At 45.8% G+C, this 27,466-nt stretch overlaps 1 protein-coding gene and 1 long non-coding RNA gene across 2 annotated transcripts in view; one reads left to right on the top strand and one right to left on the bottom strand.

Annotated features, from left to right (window-relative positions):
* The window catches only part of LOC140896331 (uncharacterized), a 504,982-nt gene extending 488,879 nt beyond the window's left edge, over positions 1–16,103 (bottom strand). Inside the window, exon 1 of the long non-coding RNA XR_012154520.2 lies at positions 15,925–16,103. This is a non-coding gene — a long non-coding RNA (uncharacterized LOC140896331). The remainder of the gene's footprint in view (positions 1–15,924) is intronic.
* A 131-nt stretch (positions 16,104–16,234) lies between these two features.
* The window catches only part of BEAN1 (brain expressed associated with NEDD4 1), a 119,311-nt gene continuing 108,079 nt past the window's right edge, over positions 16,235–27,466 (top strand). Inside the window, 2 exon segments of the mRNA XM_073307956.2 lie at positions 16,235–16,485; positions 17,654–17,728. Of these exon segments, the coding sequence (XP_073164057.2) occupies positions 16,455–16,485; positions 17,654–17,728 (106 nt within the window). The 5' untranslated portion in view covers positions 16,235–16,454.

The raw sequence follows: 27,466 nt of genomic DNA, 5'->3' as shown, positions 1-27,466 counted from the left end.
ACCTCTGGTGTGATTCCGGTGCAATGAACTGTAATCTGTTGGGGTTCTTGGGGCAGTTGGCCTTTACATGCCCCAGCTCGTTACACTTAAAACATCGTCCAGCTGACGGGTCACTGGGACGAGGAGGGTTGCTGGAGAACGGGGTGGTGGGACGATAAGGGGTCTGGAGGGTTCTTTGGGAGGTAGGTGGGGCTTTGGGCGGCCCCCGGTAATAGGGTGTGGTCTGGGGTGGTCCCTTCTGGTCTCCGCTCCAACTGCGACCAGTTTTCTTCTTCTCTGCCACCTCCACCCATCTGGCTCCAATCTCTCCTGCCTCGATTACAGTTTTGGGTTTCCCATCTAGGATGTATCTTTCTATTTCCTCAGGAACACCCTCTAAGAATTGTTCCATTTGCATTAGGAAGGGCAAATTTACTGGAGATTCAACACTTGCTCCTGATATCCAGGCATCCCAATGTTTCACAATGTGGTAGGCATGTCGGGTAAATGACATGTCTGGTTTCCACCTTAGGGCTCTGAACCTCCGACGAGACTGCTCGGGTGTTATCCCCATTCTGACTCTCGCCTTGGATTTAAACAGTTCATACTTGTTCATGTGTTCTTTAGGCATTTCAGCTGCCACCTCAGCTAAGGGTCCACTGAGCTGCGGCCTCAGCTCTACCATGTATTGGTCAGTAGAGATGCTGTACCCAAGGCAGGCCCTTTCGAAGTTTTCTAAGAAGGCCTCAGTATCATCACCTGCCTTGTAGGTGGGGAACTTTCTGGGATGGGAAGTGGTACCTGGAGAAGGATTGCTAGGGTTTGTTGGTATATTCTGCTGGGCCTTTATCCTCTCCATCTCCTCCACATGCTTCCTCTCTTTTTCCTTCTCCTCCTCCACATGCTTCCTTGCCTCCATTTCCCTCTTGTGTGCAGCCTCCTGTACCTCCTTCTCCAGCCGCATGAGTTCTATCTGTCTTTCATGTTCCCTTTGTTTTTCCTCAGCCTGAAATTTGGCTAATTCCAGCTGTAGTCGAGCTGAGGATTTGGTCATTCTAACCTCTCTGTTTTTAACTAACTTTACACCTGAGGTTTAGAAATAAACAAACAAAACTTGGCTGTAAAATTTTGCTGTGCTGGAATAGAATACCTATTCTCTGATAGTGATTGTCAGCCTACAGAAAAAGACAATTCCCTTGTCTCTGCTCTGGGCCCAAATTAAAGCAAAAAACCTCCAACTACTTGGAAACCTGCTTACCCAGCCCAACGAAGAAAAAAAAAAAATTTCTTTTCAAACCTGTGCTCCTTGTAAAACAAAAAAAAAATCAAAATCCTAAAAAAAACCCTGCCACTTTTGTCTCCAGGCAAATGGGTAGAGCACACACCCCCTATTTACTTTTAGGAAGAAAAGAAAAAAAAAACAAACCTCTGGGTTGGAAGACTGTGAATTTCCCTGCAGGAGTTAAGTACCCTGCCTCCAGGCAAATGAAACCTGCAATTCACAAGATAATCCCCTTTTGTCTCTGCTTGGCCACAAAGCAGAGAGAAACCAAGCTGCTTTCAGTTTCAAAGCTGCCTTCTGGACTTCCTAAAAATTCCTTTTTAAAATCTGTATTTCTAGTTCAAAAAATCTCAACTGGATCTCAAAATGATTTCAGGTTAATCCCACCACTGTGCCACCATGTCAAGGTTCCTCCCCCACTCTGAACTCTAGGGTACAGATGTGGGGACCTGCATGAAAAACCTCCTAAGCTTATCTTTACCAGCTTAGGTCAAAACTTCCCCAAGGTACAAAATATTACCCCCGTTATCCTTGGAATGGCCGCTACCACCACCAAACTAATACTGGTTACTGGGGAAGAGCTGTTTGGACGCGTCCTTCCCCCCAAAATACTTCCCAAAACCTTGCACCCTACTTCCTGGACAAGGTTTGGTAAAAAGCCTCACCAATTCGCCTAGGTGACTACAGACCCAGACCCTTGGATCTTAAGAACAATGAACAATCCTCCCAACACTTGCACTCCCCCTTTCCTGGGAAATGTTGGATAAAAAGCCTCACCAATTTGCATAGGTGACCACAGACCCAAACCCTTGGATCTGAGAACAATGAAAAAGCATTCAGTGTTTTACAAGAAGACTTTTAATAAAAAATAGAAGTAAATAGAAATAAAGAAATCCCCCCTGTAAAATCAGGATGGTAGATATCTTACAGGGTAATTAGATTCAAAAACATAGAGAACCCCTCTAGGCAAAACCTTAAGTTACAAAAAAGATACACAGACAGAAATAGTTATTCTATTCAGCACAATTCTTTTCTCAGCCATTTAAAGAAATCATAATCTAACACATACCTAGCTAGATTACTTACTAAAAGTTCTAAGGCTCCATTCCTGTTCTGTCCCTGGCCAAGACGACTACAGACAGACACACAAACCCTTTGTTTCTCTCCCTCCTCCCAGCTTTTGAAAGTATCTTGTCTCCTCATTGGTCATTTTGGTCAGGTGCCAGCGAGGTTACCTTTAGCTTCTTAACCCTTTACAGGTGAGAGGAGCTTTCCCCTGGCCAGGAGGGATTTCAAAGGGGTTTACCCTTCCCTTTATATTTATGACACGCCCCCCAAATCTCAGCTAGGGTGAAACACTGGCTGGGATTTCTTCCTGGAGCTCTAGGAAAACAGAGTTAATAAGACACATGCATCTCTAAATATACTACCAAGTACATAAAGACTAACAATATTTTCCACATCTCAAGGACGATTCTAACCAGTTGATTCTGGGAAACTTTCACGGGAGAGTGCATCAGCCACTTTGTTAGAAGCTCCTGAGATGTGTTGGATGTCGAAATCAAAATCTTGGAGAGCTAAACTCCACCGAAGAAGTTTTCTGTTAGTTTCTTTGACGGTGTGAAGCCACTTTAGTGCAGCATGGTCGGTTTGCAGGTGGAAACGCCGTCCCCAAACATATGGGCGTAGCTTTTCCAGAGCGTAGACAATGGCATAACATTCTTTTTCAGTGACTGACCAGTTGCTTTCCCTCTCAGACAGTTTTTTGCTGAGAAACACTACAGGGTGGAATTCTTGATCAGGTCCTTTCTGCATTAAAACTGCTCCCACACCACGCTCGGATGCATCTGTGGTTACTAGGAACGGTTTGTCAAAGTCTGGGGCCCTTAGTACAGGGTCAGACATGAGTGTCGCTTTAAGCTTGTTAAAGGCCTTCTGACACCTTCCGGTCCACTGAACAGCATTTGGCTGTTTCTTTTTGGTTAGGTCTGTCAGTGGGGCAGCGATTTGGCTGTAGTGCGGTACAAATCGTCTGTAATAACCGGCCAAGCCTAAGAAGGATTGAACCTGTTTCTTTGACTTTGGGACAGGCCACTTTTGGATAGCATCCACTTTGGCCTGTAGGGGGCTGATAGTTCCTTGACCCACCTGGTGTCCAAGGTAAGTCACTCTGTTTAGGCCTATTTGACACTTCTTAGCCTTAACAGTTAGTCCTGCCTCCCTTATGCGCTCAAGGACTTTTTGTAGATGTTCCAGGTGGTCTGCCCAGGAATCCGAAAATATGGCCACATCGTCAAGGTAGGCGACTGCATATTCTCCTAATCCCGCTAGGAGACCATCTACAAGTCTTTGGAAAGTGGCGGGTGCATTTCGCAGCCCGAAAGGGAGTACATTAAATTCATACAGCCCGAGATGTGTGATGAAGGCTGACCTTTCCTTGGCAGATTCATCTAGCGGTACCTGCCAGTACCCCTTGGTTAAGTCCAAGGTAGAGATGAACTGGGCCCTTCCCAGTTTCTCTAATAGTTCATCTGTGCGTGGCATGGGATAGTTGTCTGGGCGAGTTACAGCATTTAGCTTACGGTAGTCCACGCAAAAACGTATTTCCCCATCTGGTTTGGGAACTAGAACCACTGGAGATGCCCATGCACTTTCAGAGGGGCGGATTACACCCATCTGTAACATATCCTGGATCTCCCGTTCTATAGCAGTTTTAGCTTGAGGAGACACCCGGTAAGGGTGGACCCTAATTGGGTGAGCATTACCTGTGTCAATGGAGTGGTATGCCCGTTCAGTCAGTCCTGGGGTGGCTGAGAACGTTGGCGCGTAGCTAGTGCACAGCTCCTGGATCTGCTGTCGCTGCATACGCCCAAGGGTCATGGAGAGGTTCACCTCTTCCACACCACCAGCACATTTCCCTTCGTAGTAAACACCTTCAGGCCACTCAGCGTCGTCTCCTCCCTGGGCTGTAAACTGACAAACCTTTAATTCTCTGGAATAAAAGGGCTTTAGAGAATTAATATGGTACACCTTAGGCTTTCGGTTGGAGGTGGGGAATGCTATGAGATAATTAACAGCTCCCAGGCGCTCCTGGACCACGAATGGCCCTTCCCACGATGCTTCCATTTTATGGGCCTGGAGCGCCTTTAAGACCATGACCTGGTCTCCTACTTTGAAGGAACGCTCTCTGGCATGTTTATCATACCAGGCTTTTTGCTCTTTTTGAGCATCCTGTAAGTTTTCTCTAGCAAGGGCTAAAGAGGTTCGGAGGGTGTTTTGTAGGTTGGTTACAAAGTCCAGAATGTTAGTTCCTGGAGAAGGTGTAAATCCCTCCCATTGCTGCTTCACCAACTGCAATGGCCCCTTAACCTCACGGCCATATACAAGTTCAAATGGGGAAAACCCTAAACTGGGATGTGGTACAGCTCTGTAGGCAAAGAGCAACTGCTGCAATACTAGGTCCCAATCATTGGAGTGCTCATTTACGAATTTACGTATCATGGCCCCCAAAGTTCCATTAAACTTCTCCACCATGCCATTTGTTTGATGATGGTAAGGAGTGGCAACCAAGTGATTTACCCCATGAGCTTCCCAAAGGTTTTTCATAGTTCCTGCCAGGAAATTAGTCCCTGCATCTGTGAGGATGTCGGAGGGCCAACCTACCCTGGCAAAAATGTCTGCTAGTGCCTGGCACACACTTTTAGCCCTGGTGTTGCTTAGAGCTACTGCTTCCGGCCATCGGGTGGCAAAATCCATGAAAGTCAGTATGTACTGCTTTCCTCTGGGTGTCTTTTTCGGAAAAGGACCCAGAATATCCACAGCTACTCGCTGAAATGGAACTTCAATGATGGGGAGTGGCTGGAGAGGAGCTTTGACCTGGTCTTGGGGTTTTCCCACTCTTTGGCACACCTCACAAGACTGGACATAGGTAGAAACATCCTTGCCCATTCCCTCCCAGTGGAATGACCCCCCCAAACGGTCTTTGGTCCTGTTCACCCCAGCATGGCCACTAGGGTGATCATGGGCTAAGCTCAAGAGCTTGGCCCGGTATTTAGTTGGAACTACCAACTGTCTCTGAGGATGCCAGTCTTCCTGGTGTCCCCCAGAAAGAGTTTCCTTGTATAAAAGTCCTCTTTCTACAACAAACCTGGATCGATTAGAAGAGCTGAGAGGCGGTGGGTTGCTCCGTGCCGCCGTCCAAGCTCTCTGGAGGCTTTCATCTGCTTCCTGTTCGGTCTGGAACTGTTCCCTTGATGCTGGAGACATCAGTTCCTCATGGGATTGTGGACCTAGGCTTGGTCCCTCTGGAAGCGATATAGGGGATGGAGCTGTTTCTGTTGACTGTGGACCGCTCTCCGCTGGTGCACTATGTTGGGATTCAGGCTCCGGCTGAGCCTCTTGTGTAGGGTTATCGGCTGCTGCCAGTTCAGGTTCGGTGGGGCCCTCTGGTGTTGAGGTTGCAAGTACTGGATTCAGTGCTGACACGGGGTCTGGTGTTGGTTGTTCGGCTGGTTCCGGTTCTGGGACTGGTTCCGTCTGGGTCTCTGGGACTGGATCCACTACTGCTGTTGCAGACATTGGCCTGGGGTCCAGGTCCATCACCTCTGACTGGGTCCTGATAGAAGTTTCCGGAACAGAGCTAGGCCTCACGGCTTGTTTAGCCTGGTTGCGGGTGACCATTCCCACCCTCTTGGCCTGCTTCACATGATTGGCCAAGTCTTCCCCCAACAGCATGGGGATGGGATAATCATCATAGACTGCAAAAGTCCACATTCCTGACCAGCCCTTGTACTGGACAGGCAACTTGGCTGTAGGCAAATTGAAAGAGTTGGACTTGAAGGGTTGAATCGTCACTTGGATCTCTGGGTTGATTAAATTGGGGTCCACTAAGGAAGCATGGATAGCTGACACTTGTGCTCCGGTGTCCCTCCACGCGGTGACCTTCTTCCCGCCCACACTCACAGTTTCCCTCCACTCCAAGGGTATCTGGGAGGTATCTGGGCCTGTGGACCTCTGGTGTGATTCCGGTGCAATGAACTGTAATCTGTTGGGGTTCTTGGGGCAGTTGGCCTTTACATGCCCCAGCTCGTTACACTTAAAACATCGTCCAGCTGACGGGTCACTGGGACGAGGAGGGTTGCTGGAGAACGGGGTGGTGGGACGATAAGGGGTCTGGAGGGTTCTTTGGGAGGTAGGTGGGGCTTTGGGCGGCCCCCGGTAATAGGGTGTGGTCTGGGGTGGTCCCTTCTGGTCTCCGCTCCAACTGCGACCAGTTTTCTTCTTCTCTGCCACCTCCACCCATCTGGCTCCAATCTCTCCTGCCTCGATTACAGTTTTGGGTTTCCCATCTAGGATGTATCTTTCTATTTCCTCAGGAACACCCTCTAAGAATTGTTCCATTTGCATTAGGAAGGGCAAATTTACTGGAGATTCAACACTTGCTCCTGATATCCAGGCATCCCAATGTTTCACAATGTGGTAGGCATGTCGGGTAAATGACATGTCTGGTTTCCACCTTAGGGCTCTGAACCTCCGACGAGACTGCTCGGGTGTTATCCCCATTCTGACTCTCGCCTTGGATTTAAACAGTTCATACTTGTTCATGTGTTCTTTAGGCATTTCAGCTGCCACCTCAGCTAAGGGTCCACTGAGCTGCGGCCTCAGCTCTACCATGTATTGGTCAGTAGAGATGCTGTACCCAAGGCAGGCCCTTTCGAAGTTTTCTAAGAAGGCCTCAGTATCATCACCTGCCTTGTAGGTGGGGAACTTTCTGGGATGGGAAGTGGTACCTGGAGAAGGATTGCTAGGGTTTGTTGGTATATTCTGCTGGGCCTTTATCCTCTCCATCTCCTCCACATGCTTCCTCTCTTTTTCCTTCTCCTCCTCCACATGCTTCCTTGCCTCCATTTCCCTCTTGTGTGCAGCCTCCTGTACCTCCTTCTCCAGCCGCATGAGTTCTATCTGTCTTTCATGTTCCCTTTGTTTTTCCTCAGCCTGAAATTTGGCTAATTCCAGCTGTAGTCGAGCTGAGGATTTGGTCATTCTAACCTCTCTGTTTTTAACTAACTTTACACCTGAGGTTTAGAAATAAACAAACAAAACTTGGCTGTAAAATTTTGCTGTGCTGGAATAGAATACCTATTCTCTGATAGTGATTGTCAGCCTACAGAAAAAGACAATTCCCTTGTCTCTGCTCTGGGCCCAAATTAAAGCAAAAAACCTCCAACTACTTGGAAACCTGCTTACCCAGCCCAACGAAGAAAAAAAAAAAATTTCTTTTCAAACCTGTGCTCCTTGTAAAACAAAAAAAAAATCAAAATCCTAAAAAAAACCCTGCCACTTTTGTCTCCAGGCAAATGGGTAGAGCACACACCCCCTATTTACTTTTAGGAAGAAAAGAAAAAAAAAACAAACCTCTGGGTTGGAAGACTGTGAATTTCCCTGCAGGAGTTAAGTACCCTGCCTCCAGGCAAATGAAACCTGCAATTCACAAGATAATCCCCTTTTGTCTCTGCTTGGCCACAAAGCAGAGAGAAACCAAGCTGCTTTCAGTTTCAAAGCTGCCTTCTGGACTTCCTAAAAATTCCTTTTTAAAATCTGTATTTCTAGTTCAAAAAATCTCAACTGGATCTCAAAATGATTTCAGGTTAATCCCACCACTGTGCCACCATGTCAAGGTTCCTCCCCCACTCTGAACTCTAGGGTACAGATGTGGGGACCTGCATGAAAAACCTCCTAAGCTTATCTTTACCAGCTTAGGTCAAAACTTCCCCAAGGTACAAAATATTACCCCCGTTATCCTTGGAATGGCCGCTACCACCACCAAACTAATACTGGTTACTGGGGAAGAGCTGTTTGGACGCGTCCTTCCCCCCAAAATACTTCCCAAAACCTTGCACCCTACTTCCTGGACAAGGTTTGGTAAAAAGCCTCACCAATTCGCCTAGGTGACTACAGACCCAGACCCTTGGATCTTAAGAACAATGAACAATCCTCCCAACACTTGCACTCCCCCTTTCCTGGGAAATGTTGGATAAAAAGCCTCACCAATTTGCATAGGTGACCACAGACCCAAACCCTTGGATCTGAGAACAATGAAAAAGCATTCAGTGTTTTACAAGAAGACTTTTAATAAAAAATAGAAGTAAATAGAAATAAAGAAATCCCCCCTGTAAAATCAGGATGGTAGATATCTTACAGGGTAATTAGATTCAAAAACATAGAGAACCCCTCTAGGCAAAACCTTAAGTTACAAAAAAGATACACAGACAGAAATAGTTATTCTATTCAGCACAATTCTTTTCTCAGCCATTTAAAGAAATCATAATCTAACACATACCTAGCTAGATTACTTACTAAAAGTTCTAAGGCTCCATTCCTGTTCTGTCCCTGGCCAAGACGACTACAGACAGACACACAAACCCTTTGTTTCTCTCCCTCCTCCCAGCTTTTGAAAGTATCTTGTCTCCTCATTGGTCATTTTGGTCAGGTGCCAGCGAGGTTACCTTTAGCTTCTTAACCCTTTACAGGTGAGAGGAGCTTTCCCCTGGCCAGGAGGGATTTCAAAGGGGTTTACCCTTCCCTTTATATTTATGACACAGGTAGATTAGATTTACTGCATTCCCTTTGTCTAAAGAAACAAACAAACAGAAAACCAATCTTCTCCTCAAAGAAGAGGTGTGGTACGATCTACTTTGTGTAAAACCATGTAATATTTTATCCCAATTACTGTTCACCTCTATGTTCTCAACTGCTTTCTCTTTCAAAATTTGTTCCAAGACTTTGCATACATGTGCCAGTTCCTTTAATATTCTTGGATGGAAAAGGAAATCTGCAAGATTCTGCAAGTTGTTCTCTCTCAAACTTGAGGCTCTGTAATTCACTTTCTGTTGACTCCAGTCATTCTGTAAGCTTGTGGGTTCTTAGCATGGACTTGTTTTATGACTCCCCTCCTGTCTCTTTCCTGGAACTGAAGTCCTGTTTCCCATCCTGTCCCCCTATTTGGGACTCTACTTGTTGGAGAGGTCCTATCTGAGTCCCCAGCTAGCTTGTTTAATGGATAGTTCAGCCTATATTTCCATGGTACGCTGTTGAATTCAGGATTCTGTGTGGGTCCCCACAGCATGCTGCAGGGTTTAAGATTTCATTTGGGTACCCATGATGTCCCACCAAGCCCAGGACTCCTTCTGCTGGCCTGGGACTCAGTCTGGGTCAGTATGGTACCCTGTTCAGTTTTCTTTATCTGGGCGTAGGAAAATTATTCCTGCAGGTCCAAGCTTTGTTTCCTCTGCCCTTCAGGCCCCCACATGACCCTAGGCTAACTCTTGTTCTAATCTGACCACTTGGTTGACTGTTTCCTCCCCGTGAGATGTTTGTATTGTCCAACTCTTGTTGGCACTTTCTAAGTTGATCCCTCAGTCCTCTGGAAAGGTTGCGATCTCCCTCTCTGTCTCCCTTTCCTATCCTTACTCCAGCCTCTAGCCCTCTTACTTACTTTCCTAGTCAGCCCCGGATCCCCCTACCCTGCCGTCCTAGCCCCTGGTTATACAAGGGCTGAGAAACCCACATAATCTCTCCCTTGAGCTATTGGGCCAAGGCAGGCCCTTGACCACCCAACACACAGTTGAACTCTCCAGCTCATCTTCTGCAGTAGGGTAGATGCAGGTCTCATCATGGATACAGAAGACATGTGCTGGGAGGTGTTAATCCAGGCTACATACTCTCGCCTCATCTTCCCGAAACAGAGTGCACCCACAACCCAAGTCTACAAGTCTCTTAGCTACTATTTTCCCCACCCTAAATGCTTCTACACACTGTAGTCTCCCCATTACTTTTAGAGTGGGCTCCCACCACTTGGTCCCACTGTAGTAACAGCTTAAGTAATCAATAACTGGGCAATTTCTTTTAACATGCTCAGACTGGCCACACCTGAAGCAAACCATGTGGTCCCCTTCTAAGAGTACTTCCACTAGTCTGTAGGGCTACTCAGGTCCCTTGTAGGTCCTGTGCGCCCCCTGTGCTTTGGCCACTCAAGGTCTTTCCCTCTGGAAAGCTTCCTGGGATCATCCCCTGGTGAGCTCTCGTCAATTTACCATACCGCCCCAGCTGCTCATCTCCTTCAGCCTCAAAGCAGGCTTCAGCTTGCTTTGCTCCTTCCCACACTGAGGCCTAACCCAGCTCTGCATCCCCTGAGGTAGAACCTTCAGAAACTACTACAAGATGACCTGATACAGGACTTTATTCACTGAGCTAGTCTTCAAGCACAGCTTGAATCACAAAGTCACAATTTCTGGACCACTATCCATGGTCCTGTCCCTTGTGGGAATGGTTCTACCCGAAACTTGAGTCTACAGACCTCAGGAGTCAACTCTAATCGATCCAAGATGGCTGCCTTCAGATAGGAGTTCACCTGCTCATCACTTACCACTCAGTTAGCTACCAGCAACTCGCCCATGCAGGCTATCCAAGTCAACTCCTCCAAGTCCACTGCCTTTGCCATCTTGAAATGTTTGGCGGAAGGCTTAAGGGTCATCCTCCTGTCTGAGCTACACCAGGCCTAGAGCCAACTGGCCCCCAGTCCTATCACCAACTGTGTTCGGATGTGGTTCAGCCTGCTTCTTCATCCACTTCTGTTTGGAGTGCACTTCTTGCCACCTCTGTTGCATGAGAAACTGGGTCTCCTGCTGTTGTTGATCTGCATTACCATTGATTGTGTTAGCAGGGCCTGGATCTGCTGCTGCTATGTCACTAATAGGCGGATCTCCCCCTCAATCTTCCCCCTTATTCTAGGAGTGGGCTGGAATCTCACTGTGTCTCCAGGTTATATTTCCCCCTGGCTCCAAAGCATGCTACACCCAGTTTATTTTTTTAAGAGGTTAGCAAACAGAAAAAACTCCTTGCTCAGCATCAGGGCCACTCCCTCCAAGGGTCTCTGGCACTCCTGCTCCTGGCAGCTTCCCAGTTTCTGTCAGCACAGCTCCCTTCCTAGAGCAATAGCCACAGGGCTGCTTCCCTGAGCCTCTGGCCCCATGCTCCAGAGAGCCACCACAGGAGCTGGCTCTGCTCTAGGATGGGTCTTTCCTCCCTAGGGCACAGCCTGGGGCGTGTGTCAGTCAGTCAGTCTCCTACAACTGCCTAGTCACAGCCCAGCCCAGCCCTCTTTAATTGGCTGGATAGGGCTCACCTGCCCCTGGTCCAGGGGAGCTGGGCTTAGCCGATCTACAGGGACCAGCAACCCTGTGACACCATAGTCAACACCAGTTCAGCTAAACCACAGTTGCAAGACAGCCCATTGCTGAAACCTTAATGCAGACAAGGCCTAAGACACACAGTTCTTAGTCAAAAATATCTCAGGGTACGTCTATACTACCCACCACCAGGATCAGCGAGCAGTTATTGATCCAGGCGGGGGGGCGGGGGGGGCGGAGGGTCTATTTATTGCATCTAGACTAGACGCGATAAATCGACCCCCGAGCACTCTCCCGTGGACTACTGTACTCCAGCGCCACGAGAGGCACAGGCAGAGTCGACGGGGGAGCAGCAAAAGTTGACTCACCGTAGTGAAGACACCACGGCGAGTAGGTCTAAGTACGTCGACTTCAGCTACATTATTCACGTAGTTGAAGTTGCATAACTTAGATCAATCCCCCCCAGTGTACACCAGTCTCTTTATACCTATATGTTGTCCTGTATTTCTGGTCCCTGCACCTTGACTTGGGAACCCTTGTCCAAAGCCACATCTTCTCTCACTTCAAGGTGCCTTTCCTCAGTACTGAGCAGGGGTTAGTTTAGTCCAGGTGGGCATGTGTTAATCCTGTCCCCCACCCTGTCTTTGTCAGGCTCTGAAACACAATGGAAGTTCTCAGACAGGTACAACTTTAATCCATGCCTACTGGAGCCAGATTGTCTGGAGCTGCTCTACATGGGAGCATTCTTCCACTGTTAACCTAGCATAGGTGCACCTGTGCTAGCTTGGAAAGGAATGCTAGTTTAGACTAGGCTTAAAAGACGGGTAGATGACACGATGGCCAAAGTGCCTGTATCTGCTATCTCTGCCGGAGATTCGCTGGTGCTAAATCTATGGTCATATTCTAGACAAGGCCTGGGATTCTCCATCCAGAGAAGTCAGTCCCACGTCCTCCCAAACAACCATGCTCACATTTGATATGGTGAAGTGTTTTAGCTAAGGCCCATACTATGTCCCAACAAGTCAATAACATACATTTCATTACCACCCTTTTCCATAACAGTATGATGTGATGCAATTTATTTAAATGTTAACTTTTAAAATGTTTAAGAGATGTCTGGGGTGTGTTAGTCAATTAGAGATATGGTTAAAATATTAATTTTATCTTACCAAAAAATGGACAGCCATTTCAAAATGCACCCATCTGAGTCACCACATTACTACCACTCTTCAGCTTCAATTGAGCACACAGCAATCTAAAGGAAATTCTTAGTTGCAGAAGGTGGTAATGTGGTTGAAGATCCCTGTCAATTCTATAATCTGTACTAGTTGTGTGGCTTAACCACAAAGTTGTCCCTGGATAGAAGAAAAATATAAGATCATCCAGGAATAAAATTATCTGTCTTCAGCAAGGGCTACTCACTGAATGTCCATTATTAGTACAAGGAGAAATAGTCACAGCAAATGTCACCCCTTCACAGTTCCATCCATCATGGTGATCCGAATGTGAATGTATCTGAGTTTCCAACAGTCTGTCAAGACCCACATTTCAAAATATTAAGAAAAAACACATTCTGGCATGACTGAAGGAAAATAACATGGAGATACAGTATGTAAATCACAAGGTAAAGACACTTTTGAAATACAGATGCTCCTTGTTTTGTGATATTAGCAAGACAAGCTAGTCTGAATATGAACAAACCTTGATAGCTGAAACTCAATATTTTTGTCCTTGCACTTGCTCTCTGCATGAAAACTTAGTGTTCAACACAGCAAACTGATCTCGGAGTGTGATTCATTCATCTTCTGTGGGATTCTCTTTATAATTAAAAGTCTGCTTTGTCAAAACCAAAAATATGAATTTGATTAAATATAAATGTTCCTATAGTATAGCCCAGGAGATGCACATTATTGCTGCTTTATTGCACCAAGTGTGCAAATAAGATTCTGACCTGAACTCAGCAGTATGTGCTGGTTTCATTCAGGTGCATGACTGACCCAGAAAAAACACACACAATGGAATGTGGGAGAGAACGTACTGTACGATCTCCTTAATCATTAAGAGGTCAGAAGCCATAAGCAAAATCTATATATGCATTTAATGTGTGCACCGTGTCAGTGTTACTGACTGGCAGGAAAGTTATGTGTGTACTGTGAAAATGCTACAGTAGATTTTATTGGGTCATATTATATATTATATGGGCTGACCTAGAAAAGCTGTGCTAAGTCACAGTATATGCTGCCAAATGGGAAGGGTCTTTCATAAAGAGATAAGGAGTACTTGTGGCACCTTAGAGACTAACCAATTTATTTGAGCATGCTCAAATAAATTGGTTAGTCTCTAAGGTGCCACAAGTACTCCTTTTCTTTTTGCGAATACAGACTAACACGGCTGTTACTCTGAAACCTGTCATAAAGAGATGTTCAGATTTAAGTATTCAGCTCAATAAGGAACTGTCCTACATCAACATTTTCTACAGCTTCTCCTTCACTCAAACCTATTAATTCCTCTAAGCGACAGTGGACTGCAGACCAGGGGAGCAGGAACTCCACAGTTCCAATGACTTAGATGAAATTTAGCAAACTTGGGCACCTAAACTGACACATCTAAACAACACTGATTTGTTTCTCAGAAGCACTGAGCATCCACAGCTCTCATTACAGATGGGGCCAAAGATTTTCAAAGACAGAGCCCTGAGGCTAAGCAATTTGTTTTTCAGAAGTACTTAGCACCAAGCAGTTTCCCTCTGAAGTCAAGGGGAGCAGCTGCATACTCAGCACTTTAAAAAATCTGGCAGTTTATTTAAATGCCTAATGTGGATTGAGAAGCCTAAATGTGTGTCTCATACTTTTGAATAATCTTGGCTAGGGTTAGCATTTTCTGTAAGATAAAGCACTAATGCTGATGTCCTGGTTAATAGGGGTACATCACCAAAATTGGCATAAAGTCCACCTACCCAGAGTTGCTCTTGGAGTTTAAAGTGGATAAAATATTCTTAATATCTTACACATTAACACACTACAGCAGTTTAGGGTACTGTTAAACAACTACTCATTTTTGCCCCTGAAGTAGCTATATTTTATTGCTAGGTGAAGCAGTTCCTATATACGGCATATAATTTGTGAAACACTTTGCGATATATCTGGATGAAAGACACTTTGGATTTGTAAACACGGCAGCTGGGAGCATGCATCCCAGCCCAAGTAGATAAAATATGCACTAGCTCTGCTTGAGACACACACACACTGAAAGTCCACTTGAATGAGTGCACTAAAAATCACAGTGTGAACACTGCGACATGGGCTAGCAACCTGAGTTGGGAACCGGGGGGTCAGGTAAGCTTGTACTTGGGTGGCTAACTTGTGCTGCAATGTCTACACTGCTAGAACGGAGTTAGCCTGTGTTTGTCTATCTAGCCTCAGAGACACACTCCCAGCTGGAGTGTAGACATAACAAATTATGACTTGTGCTCATAAAAGGCACCTGTTCTACCAAGATTGGATGCAACTCTCTAGACAGCATAGCCTGAGGAAGATGTTACAAGTTAGCAACTGACTTTTCAGGGGTGAATTTTAGGGTGGGGGTATTTGTTGACAATGCTAGGCACTGTATAAACACTATACAGAAGAGACAGTATTGTTTTCAGAGGGCCCTGTCCTGTGTGATGCTAACAGCTAACAGACTTCAACACCTATGGAAATCAGGGAGTTGAAGCTATTCAGCATCTCACAGCGAGTATTTCTGGGAATTACACAAAATGTACAGTGTCACCAAGGCAAATCAGCAATGATAGAGAACAACATATTTCCAAAGGCCAGGAGACATACTGAAGTTCAACAAAGCTTTATATATCATTGGTCACTTAGATAAAAAGAAACCTAGAGCAACAGAAAAGAGCAATTATCAAGTGACCCATCCTGTGTTGTCCCGCCACAGCTTCTGGCAGTTGGTGGTTTAGGGACACCTGGAACATGGGGTTGCACTCCGACTATCTTGGCTAACATCTATTAATGGATCTATCCTCCATGAATTTCGCTAGTTCTTTTTTTTAACCCAGTTACACCTTTGGCTTTCACAAGTTACATCCCCTGGCAACGATTTCCATAGGTTGACCATGCCTGGAGCACCTTACCAGAGCAAGAAAATGACATCGGATTTACAAACAAAGCAGAACCTTTTCAATCCTCTCCTCACTACCCCCTCCCCCAAAGTGACAGCGAGAGCAGGAGGGAAGCGAAAAGGGAAACGGAGAGCGAAGTGATGCCCCCCCAGCAGACAGTTCCCAAAGTAACCCCTAGCCCAAGGCTGGGTTTCATCAGCATTGGGGGGAGGGAACAAAAAGCAAACCCTGGTGCTGGAGGAGGCTATCGGGACCCAAAATCACGGAGCCAAACTCCGAAAGGCGCTCAGCCTCCCCGGTGCCTTTGAGGATTAGCTGGAGGATGCCCAGCGCAGGGCCGGGTGCCGGACCAGCACCTTTCGCTGCTGCACGCCCCGCCTGGCGCTGGGCAAGTCACCGCCGCTGGCCGCCTCCGGTACGGTGCGCCCTTCCCGGAGGGCGAGCGCTGCGCGGGGTTATCTGGCCGCCCCCTCCGCCGCGCGGCTCGCCCGCGCCCCGCGCAGCAGCGGCTGCCTTGGCCGTGTGCGGGACCCCCGCTCCGCCGCCCGGCAGGACAGCGGCTCCGCGAGCGGGCGGGCAGCGGGCGGGCAGCGAGCGCCCCCGCGCAGCTGGCACCGCCCCCTGACAGCGATGGCCCCCGGCCATTGGGAGGGACGCGCCGCCGCCGCCTGCTGGCCCCTGCTGGGCTGAGGTCACTCGCCGCCCGCCCACAGACTCCATGGGCGCCGGGTCCCCGCCCGGCCGCCTGCTGCTGCTCCTGCCCGCCAGACCCGAGGAGAAGGCGGCGGGCAGCGTCAGCGCCTGGGAGCCGCGCTCGCCTCTTCCCCCGCCGCCGCGCCGCCGCCCATGAGCCGCCTGGGAGCCCCGCGAGCGGTCGCCGAGGTGTATGGAGAGCGCGGCCGCCTGTGTGTGCTCGGGTAAGGGATGGGGGGCGCTGTGCCCGGGGGCTGCCCCAGCCCTCCACCGCGTGGGGGGCACCGCCCTGCAGAGACATCGCCGCCCACGGGGTAAAACCCCATCTGCGCGCAGCCCCACGCCCCCGGGCTGCACCAGGGACCAGCACGGCCCCGCCAGGGCACAGTGCGACCGGCAGAGCGGGGCCCGGGGCGGGCAGGGCTGGGGCTTTCTTCGGCCAACGGGGAGAGGGAGGAATAAGCGCTGGGGCTCCTGCCACTCACCCATCATTGGGGTACGGCCCCAGCGGGGAGGTGTGATAGGGGAAACTTTGAGATCTGGTAGAAGCCCAGGCGAAAAACCAGTCGGTCACTGCTCCGTTTGTTTAAGGGGCTGTGCGCCTTTACTGAGAAATGCGGATTGGGGTGGTTCTGCTCTTTACTTACTAGCTAAGAGGGCATGATTAGAAATATTTAGCTGCTAGCCCTCTCGAACTGTTTTATAACTATCACTGCAGTATAGAGGGGTAGAGATACTTAATATAAATATAATTTCATCTGCAAAAGTTTATCTAAATAAATCTAGTAATTCTTATTTTATATATAACAATATAGATAATGCAGTGTCTTTCTCAAAAGACATCTTTTATAATTTAGGCTACTTTGTTTGTGGGGATTTTATTGCATATAAAGTGTACACTTTTATTTTATTTAAATTTAAGTCTTTACAGGGCAAGTTTAATATTTACAATATTGGGAAATTTTGTATAAAGCCCAGGATACATTTTACTATTCCAGCCCCAGTTTACCATAGAACTAGTTTATATAAGCAAGTTGGGAAAGCACTACTTTGCCTTGCCAGAGAAGGTGCCCATTGCAGTAATTGACAAAATGCTTAACAGTAATAATTAGCCTATTTGCATGACACTTGTCTAAACATGACTTTTTGGAATCCTTGAGGCACTGAAGTCTTTTATAACAACACTTCCTAAAATAGACTGATTCCTAGCAAATTCAAAGCAACAACTCAGTTTATTTACACATTCATACTGCATCTGTTGTAGATTCAGTGTCTGAAATATACAGCTCTGTCACTAGAGAGTGGGTGCACTTTAGCAACAACCTGTGTCATCAAATGACATCTGGCTCTGAAACAAAACTGCTATTAAGGACTCTTTATTTCCCTCTTTAGTTCTTTTCTTACATCTTCCTCTCATCTCTGGAAGCTCCATCCACATTGGAATAGGCAGCAATTATTCCCATCTCTGTAAGTAATCTTTTTTTTAAAACTGCTTTCATGGCATGCTTTCAGTCATGTACAGTTATACAAATATTATATTTAAAGTCTTCTAGAAGACAAGATATCAGTCCAGTAAAGAGCAAACATTGTTTTTAGGCAGAAAGCTAACAGAACTGTGCCATTATTTAAAAGGTCCCATTTATTTAAAGGTCAAATCCTGCAATCCTTACCTCAGGCACAAACAACTCATTGAAGTCGGGGAGATTTGCTTAAGAATAAAGCCTGTAAAATTGTTACTTTTAAAGTCTCAAATCTTTAGATATATTTGCCTTCTTTCCTGTTATTTAAGATCTTCAGCCACAACAAAACATAAGCCCTTTCCTGACAAAACTGATTTGCAATCTGGCTAGGTGGACATTAAGCTGCCCATGGTTTCAGAAATTCCACAACATTTTTGACAGTTAGGAGGAAAAGTAGTCTATAAACTGAATTGAAATTTATCAGAATTCAGGATGTTCATTTTGTTTTGAATTTTTTTGGTAGACATTGCATGAAAAAAACTTAATAGGGAATTTAAACTTTAAGGCCCTAAATCTAGCACAGACTTCAGTGGGAATCCAGATGAATTCAGAAGTCCATGCTCACAGGTCCTGATGCTGGATCAGGACCTTACGAAGCAAAGAAAAGTGAAGACTAAGACAAACTTTTTCCCCCACAGAGGAAGTATTGCGGAAATAATGTAAATAGATTGATTTCTTCTTACCATGAAGGTCCAGTTTTTAATATTTTTGTTATGGAAAAGTTAGTTTAGGTCTGAAGTTTGAGACAATGGGCAAATTCTGCTCAGTTTCATAGGTGCAACTGCAGAGAAACACCATAGTCAGTGGAGTTACTCCAAATTTAGGGCCTGGAAACACTACGAACCTTCGAGCATGCTACCCTGAACAGTGAGCCTGCAGTAGTAAGAATTGTTCTTGTTAATGTTTGCAGGATTGGGCCCTGCTGCAACAGAGAGCAGAATTTGACCCTTAAAGCTGATTACTTGCCAAATCTAGAGATCAAAGTGGTGGACTTTCAGAGTTTAATTAGGTATTTGCTGTAACTTCAGTTTGGCTCTGAACCTGAACTAGCAAAAACATGCCAGACTAGGGCTCTAAAGCAAATTTGAGACCAGCAGATATTGTCTGAACATTGCTGATATTGTCAACCACCATCACCCAAACAATAACAGATTTTTTTTAAAAAAAAGGGGGACAGGCTTCCAAAATATATGGACAACTACAAAAGCTCACCTTATTAAAGCTACTAAATGTCTGCTTAAGAAAACAGGACTGATCATAAAAAAACTATCCAGTGTCATGAGAAACCTGTGGCCACTAACTAACATGTACTTGCTTCTGTGTTCAAGTACGTACTGTTTAGTCATTTTTTAACTAATCTTTTGCATTTGGCTAACTCTGCAGGAGATTCACAGTTCAAGTACATAGCACTAGTCTACCTATATGATCCAGATCTGTTAAACCTTTGGGGTCCCTGTCATAATGTACATATTTTCCATCCATTCCTCATCCCCACATTCCTTGATATTCTCCCCCAAAGACTTTCCTACTCCCTCCCCCAGCAGGATTCCTTCATATTCCCCTCCAGACTCCACCACTCCAGAAGAAATGTATACTGGTAGGCCTTGATCCCAAAGTTACAGCAAAAAGTGTTACAGCAGTGTAGAAGGAATCAAAATTCCTGGCCACACAAATCAGATGCCCATGCTGTGATGACTACTGAAATTCATGCTTGAGATAAACCATTTTCTAATGGCAGAGGATAAAATTCCAGTCAATAGCTTTTGAATAGAACTTCGTACTTGTGAAAGTTGCCAGACTGGCAGCCCTAGAGACAGAAGTCCTCTGTATATCCATATAACAAGTACAGCACAGATAGTGACAACGCAGGTTTCTTCCCCATTCTCTTGTCAACCCCTTGCACAGAGCAATTGTTAGCTGGTCTACAAAAGAGCATGTCCAAAGTACCTTGTGTGCCCCTGGAATCTAGGCAAGCAGAAGGGTCCTAGTGCAATGGGGCTGAAGGAGTCAGCATATTTTAGAGCAGCCCTGGTGCTGCTCTGTCTTTAAGCCAACTTTGTTTCTCCTCCCACCTTTGCACAAAGGATCATGCACAGAGCAGGGTTCAGCCAGACTATGCCTGGTAATTGTTTTTAATTAGGATAGTGTTGGAATGGGAATTGTAAAACTCTTCTGTACCTAACTTGTGTAATTAGACATGGCCAAACCAGAAATTCAGACTATGGCCAGTCTAATGCTTCTGCATGGTGCAACTTCCACGGGGTTGCAATTTGTCCTCCTGAGCAGATGGGTGGGAGTGAGAGGAGCCTTGACTACCTCTTAACATCCAAAAAATATCTTGATGAAAATTTTGTTGCATGAGAGAAAATATTGGTTTATCATATCCAAAAAACTTTCATTGGGAAAGTTCAGGTCCAGAATGCAATTTCTGGTCAAAAACTAGAACAGGAGAGCCAGCCCCCTGACCTCCAGAATAACCAATAGTTTGGTGGTCAAGAGCTCAGATTAGATTAAAATTTGGGACTATGACTGGGTGAAGCATTTGACTTGATTGCACATTAACAGGGCTGATAAAAAAAAGTGTCTAAAATGGAAGGATTTCTAAAACCTATTTTTCTGTCAAATGAAAGATTTTCCACAAAGTATTTGCTTTCTGCCCAAAGTTTCAAGTTTTCAATTAAAAAAGTTTACTATCTGAAAAGCAGAAAGCTTTTGGTTTTTCAATAAAAAGTCAAAAAAACCTTACTGAAGAAGTTGGATAGAAATGAGGGGACAAATTCTAACCAGCTCTATAAATAACTTTAAATAGTTTCCGTTCAGTCTGCAGTCATGAACCTCAGCCCCACGCTCTTGATAGTTTGGTGAACATGGGCCAAAGTTGTTCACATAACTAAGCAAGCAGGACAGTCTTCCAAGCTAGCTCTCCTCCCCTCAAGTCACTGCCTTCTTCACTTTCCAATGACCCCCTTGGAAGAAGTAATTTAAAAGCAAGCAAAGATATATGTGCAGTTGTGCACCTAGTTTGCAGATGAAATTATTCAGCTTATGAATGCAAGTCAAAAGGTGAAAGTGATGGGTGTTAAATCAGGATAAATGCATGCACAGGATAAAGGCAGGCAGACAGGCCTGATTTAACAAAACAAGATTTTGATTGCCTCATCTTGAGCTTTGCAGGTTTTGAAAACTTGCCCTTAAAAGAATTACCTTCAAAAACATGAAGGGACAATTCAGAAATTCTGTGGCTTTGTCCCCCGATGCCTGAAAATGGAGCCAGCAAAGGGCAAGGCCACACACACACACAAAGCTATGGAGAAAATTCTGCAGAATATCCTGCCCCTTATCCTACATATCCTTGAATAGACATTCAAGGAACCATTGCCTCAGTGCTCCACTTGAGTCCCCACATATACAGAGCAGCAGCACAGCTGGCTTCAGGCTGTGTTGTCATTGACTACAGGGCTGCCAGCTGTGCTCTGTGACTCCATGAAGAGGATGAAGGTTGAATAAGCATTAACTCATGAACCACCAAATCCTTAACCAAAATAGTCACTCTGCAGCCATGACTGCAGGCTCAGCTTCTGCTCCTGACAGCAAATCCTGCTTCTTCCCCCCATCCATAGTAAAATTGGTGTAGTCCCCCTGCCCAGGAATCAAGGAGCCTGACAGAAGTGGACTGTAGTCTTGGTGTGTAGTGAAACATGGGGCTCCGTAGCACACAAGGGTTCCCTGGGCCCCAGCTCAAAGATTAGGTTGGGCATATACCTGAGTGGGGCCTGTGAATCAGTGGTTTCATAGATCCAATGGCTATTGTACACTATTTAAGCAGTTGTAGGAAGAGCACAGGTTGCTGCAAGTCTCTGCATTCTTCTCAGTGCACAATGAATGGTGGAAATGCATAGGTGATTCAGTCACCTAACAGATCCACCAGTACCAGCCATATCCAGCCTCCACCCATCCAAGGAGGCTTACGGAACTGTGCTGCCAGGCAGTCGGGGGAGCAGGACACCTGTATGTGTTCCCCAAATCCTGCCCCACTCCATGCAAAGCAAAGCTATCCCACTGCCACCACAGCAGAAACCCTCCATGCCCACAGAAGTGAGGAAGAATGCAGGTTTTGCCCATACCTGAGCTGCAATAACTAACCTGCAATGGATGGGGGTCACTCAGAGCAACTGCTCCCTGTGCTCCTTGATTGAAACCCCTTTTTATAAGTGGATGTCTTGTAAAGAGACTTGAGACAGCTATACAAAGAAAGGGATTTTACCTTTCTTGCTCACATGCTACCCTGCACGGTATAAGGGAGCATGTGGCGGGGGCTTCCTGACTTGTAAAGACATCCCTTTGGGGATAAAAGGAGAAAGACTCCTTTATCCTTCACCTTAAGAGACAAAAGGAACCAAGTGATTTCATCTCTGTGATGGATTCTGGGCAGGCTGGCCAGTAAAAGCTAGAAAGGAGACTGAGTGAGAGAAGCCATCTTGAACAAAGACTGCATCTTGCTAGATTAAGTTTTAGTCTTTTATCTATTTGCTTGTAACCATTTCTACCTTTATTCCTGCTAATTGGTATCACTTAGCTTATGTCCTTGTTAATAAACTGGTTATAAACCAACTCAGTGCTGTGCTTGAAGAGAAGCGTGTATTTTCCCCAGTTAAAAAGTCAATAAATTACAGCTTAATTCAAGTGAGCAATGAACTTAATATCTTCATGAATGGTCAGTGACAGGAGCTGTGCATTGCAGAGAAACATTTGAGAAACTGAGACTGGAATTCACTGATTTTTTTACCTGCTAGGTGAGGTATGGGTCAAGAGAGCCTTAAGGAGTTTGCTGGTGAGGATGGCACACTGGTGTGGTGAGGAGCTGACAGTCTGACCTCTAGCAAGGGTTGCTCTTGCTGAGGCAGAGGGTTAGTAGTGGCTCACAGCTTTGGTTGTCCCCAGCAGCACGTTACATTGCCAGAGAAGAGATCCTTTATAATGTATCCACTATTTTGAGGGTGTCTTTATCAGATCTTATTTCCTATTTCATGGAAGGGATGGACTGGAACCGTGTTCTGAGGGATGTGTAAGCAGCCTCATGCCCACACCTTTTGTGGAACCACAGAAAGGCTTCCTACAACAGACCCTTTGCTTTGGGCAGAGCAGAAGTTGCTCACTCCCTGCTCCCCTGGGAGCAAAGCACTCTGAAGAGGGGTAGGGAAAAGGTGGGGTCATTCCCACCTCCTTACGGACAAATCCATGGAGCTTGGCCAGCACATTTGGAGGAACAATCTGCACCATCCTATTGCCTGGTACAGAGTGCACATGGAACATCCCTGGGGAGATGCAGGCATGCTCTCTCCAGCATTTCTCCTGGGCAGGGTACCAATGGTTGTTGCCGTGCCACTGCTCACCCCCTGAGGCTCCAGTGTTTTGACAGGATGGTTGCATCCCCAGAGTGCTTGTAATCCAACAGTCTCCCAGTGCAGACTGTCAAACAGCTCCTTCACTCACTACTGAGACATTAGAGAGCCCTTCCCCATATACACTGTTCATTTGCTCTCCTATCATTTTCATTTCAGCCACTAATGGGTTAATGTCATCTCCTGGAATCAGGGTTCTCTTTTCCAGCTGTTGTCCTCACGCTGTTTCCCAGTCTACTCTAGTCATCTTGCCTGCAAGTTCTTAGCAGTTTTCCTGTAATCTCTTGACTTTTCTATCCTACATTTCAGTCTGGATTGCCTGTGTTATAAGAGCAAGATGTTATTCTTCTTTCTGGGGCCAGAAAGCTCCAGGCACAGAGGAGTCTGTACAGACATGCAGATTTCCCCTGCAGGTTTGGAGGTAGCTGCATTTCCAGCCCAACCACTTAACAGCTTTGTCAGAGATGCTGGTAATGTATGCTGCACAGATTAAGGAGTGGGGGACGGGAGGGAGGTTCCATGCTGTTACCAGGATTCAGTATTCTCCCCAGCACACAGGACAAAGCAGCATGAAATCAGGATAAACCTAGGAGGGCAATTTTCCTCCATTATCTGCGCATCATTGGCTGTGTAGGGAGTAGTGGCCAGCACTGATTTCATAATGGCATCTGCTGGAAGCAATGGGAATTCCTCTGAGTTTTAGTACAGGAAGTTCAGGAGTTCTGAGAGGATATGAAGATTGTGGGTCAAATGAAGCTCAGAAGGTTCTTTAATGGCTGAAAGAGACTGGGACATTAGGAGCAAACAGAGCAAGCAGAGGATTGGAATAGGTATCTAGAGTGCTGTGGGTGAGGGTGTGGATTGAGAGAAAGGCCAAGCTGAGAGGGGGGTCAGGAGCAATTTGAGAGACAGAAAATGAGAATGGCACAGAAGAGTTAGAAAGAGATCCATAATTATGAGTGGCAGGCAGCATGTGAACTGAGAATAGAGACATGACAATATTGGATGGAATGCAGGGAAAATAAGCAATAGTAAAGGGTGGGAAGCAGAGGGGCATGATGCAGAGGATAAGGGAATTTGTGGCTATGAAAAATAAGAGTAAGGGTGGACATGCTAACTCTTGCCAGCAATGGTTTTCACACATCTCTGGCACCTACTACCAGGACTTACAGGCAGGGAGGGAACGTACACACCCAGTTTCTCAGTGTGTGACTATCAGTAACTGCTTTTCAAAGGGTTATCTATACAAAAAAGTCCAGTGAGATTCCTATAAATATCCTGCAGTTGAGCACCAACTCCTAGGCCTTGGAGAGCTTTTTTGTTCCTACTTTGTCTCCCTGGTAGCTGTAACATTTCCTTTTAACCCCATTGGCTTCCTACACCACACCATCTACTTTTTTCTTGTAATTATATTGCTAAGATGGAAGTATGTAAATAATGGGGAAGAGGATGGGAACATCTCTGCTGAAGACTGACATGCTCTCATACTGTACCTCCCTTTGTTTGCCAGAAGTCCCACACTGGGGCCTCTTGGCATGCTGCTCCTTGCCCTCTGGTTTCTCAGTGAATACATTTCCAAGGTTGGTGTGAATCCTAGCACCTCCGATGAAGTGCCCCACTAGCCTCACATACCATATGCGGGAAGTGCTGTAAGACAGTTCCCAAAGCATCTTATTTGTGTTTCTGCACAGGATTTTCCAAATAGCTGGATTGTTAGTTGTGCTTTGATAGAGTTATGAAAGGGTGGGAGGTTTGGTTCAAATAGATACTCTAAAACTGGGATGCTTATCCCAGGCTCTCGAGTCTGCCAAAGCTTTCTTGCAATTGCTCCAGTCAGACCAAAAATGCTAGAAGAGCCTGTGCTTTCCCTTCCACTGGTGGGCCCAGACAAAGCCAGTAAGTGCACAAAAAATGCAAAGTTTGACTTCCTAAAGGAAGACTTTACAAACCTACACAGCACCTCCCTGGGCTTCCAGTTTGATTTATTTGCAAAGGGTAAAGTTGCTTCTTATTTTTGAATCCTGAATGAGCTATGCCCACCACTTAGATGACAGACATTAAGGATTGAACCAAGGACCTCCAGAGCTAAAAGCTTGGAGTCTCCACAGGCTCAGCTACAGGCCCAGGCTCTTAAATGAAGAGCTGTAACAAACCTTTAACTTATGTAAATTTGGAACAGAGATAAACACATGACACTCGGACTAGAGCGTTCCATTAACACTTGACATTTAGTGCCTAATCCTAAAGCACTTAAAGCTAAAAATCTCATTGAGCTTTGCTTCAGGTTTGGGTCCTTCAGTCTTTACCTTTAGGCTTTTAAAGTACAGTTTGATAGTGGGCTGCCATTGTGATTTGCTGTTTGGATTGCAGTAGCAGCCAAAGGGCCCCCCCTCGCAGGATCATGCCCCATTGCACTAACTGCTGTACAGACAATTTAAGACATCCCAAAGGAGGAGGAAATAGCTTAAAAAAAATTGCACAGAAATCCCAACCTCTGCTCCCTTCAGGGGCAGGAATTAGAAACCATGCAGAAGGCACCAGGATTTTAGATTTACAAACCCATCCCATCCGCATGGATCCTAGAGCATCAGCACAGAATGCTTTCCTCTCCATTCCATGCCCTGCCCTTATCCCTCCTTCTACAGGCAGCATGGTCAGGCCTGTTGCCATGGACTCTATTCTGCAACTGAACACTGAACCCCTGCTGTGCAAGTGAGCATTAGAATCCATGGTTGACAAGTTAATGCTATCAGTCCATCATAGGTATTGCTGGGGCATTCATCACCATAGCATCTAATCACCAGATGCAGTAATTAGTCATATATTTGTCCAAAGTGGCATCCAAAGTGACCTGTGCTTGGTCTGAAACACCATGCTGGCAGCTCAGCCAGTGCACTGTAATGGAGACTCAATCCCTTCTGCAATAAAAACCAGCAGCTTGTTTGGGATAACTTCTCTGCTGTTTTAGCCTTCATCATTTTGAAGATTATGTTAGTACAGTTTAACAATCCAACTCCTTAAACTAAACAAATGTGTAAAAATCAAATGTTCCCTTGGAAAGGAAACCAAGATGTTAAATAAGATTGACACAGCAGTTACAACAAACATTCATTCCATTGTGTGCCAGAGCACAAATTTTGGTACATTACTTAAGGGCATGCCCTGATTGGAAGCCCTCAATACCTAGGAAGAGCAGAATATCCTTATGCCTTTGTCCTGCTATCACAACCCCTTTTTCTCTTGGCAAACTTTATATTTTACAGGACAATTTAATGGAGATAGAGAAGAAACTAGAAAATAGTTTTTAAAAAGACAAATGATTCCTAGTTGAAATCTGAGTGGAGACATTATGGGGGCCTGAGCCCACTGCTATTGTACAGATTGAGAAATGCAAGTCCAAATCTGAACTTCCCCTATGTTTGGGGAATCTTTAGATCTGGAGTCCCGGTTCAACAGTTTGTAGACAGAAAGGGCCCTGTTGTGAAGTTCAGTGAATCAAGTCCCTAACATGGCTCTGATGGGTTACTCCATGCCAGTGATTTATACTGGCACAAAAGAGTGGAATAATGCAGTGGTGAGTCAGGTCCTACAACTGGAACTTCCTCAAAGCTCAGGGTATGATATCTGAGGTTTTGGTACCAGCACATATAGAAACAGGAGTAAGGAAATCTGGTTTGGGTTTCCAAATAAATCAAGCACTTATCTCCTGCTTCAGCCAAAGACTGCATAATGCAACTTAGGAGTGGGGTGTAAAAGTGATATTTAGCTACCTGGCCAATGCTGGGATAGTTATGTGCTGGGACAGTACTCCAGTGAAAGGCTGCTCTAAATGTCATTGGCTGCCAATAGTGCCAAGGGGTTGGGGGATCTGAGAGTTGCAGGAAACCCTCACCTACCAACCCTTTTCTCCAGCCACAAGAGTTTTTACACTATCTATACTGGTGAGACCCTCCCATCACTGGCTACAAGGCTGGAACACAGCTGAAAGTCAGGGCCATGATTTTAAATCAGATAGTGTTCCTTTAACTATGGACATGCTGGGATTATGTAGAAAGCCAATCTCAGATTCTGCTGGTGCATTTTTCAGACTCAGCTGGTTGATACCAAAGCAAGTACACAATTAAATCAGATATAATCCAATTAGTCATTTGACTAGAAGGGATTTTTATGGTAATTGCATCATCCATTTATGTATTCTTCTACAGCAAATTATACAAAATACAGTTCTTATTTTAATAGCATAGAATAGTTTTTCAACTTTTGGGTAGATCTACATCCCAGTT

Source organism: Lepidochelys kempii, chromosome 12 (assembly GCF_965140285.1).
Source record: "Lepidochelys kempii isolate rLepKem1 chromosome 12, rLepKem1.hap1, whole genome shotgun sequence".
In the NCBI taxonomy this organism is placed as follows: domain Eukaryota; kingdom Metazoa; phylum Chordata; order Testudines; family Cheloniidae; genus Lepidochelys; species Lepidochelys kempii.
The sequence above is the reverse complement of the archived record's forward strand: the minus strand, read 5'-3'. Positions and strand labels throughout refer to the sequence as shown.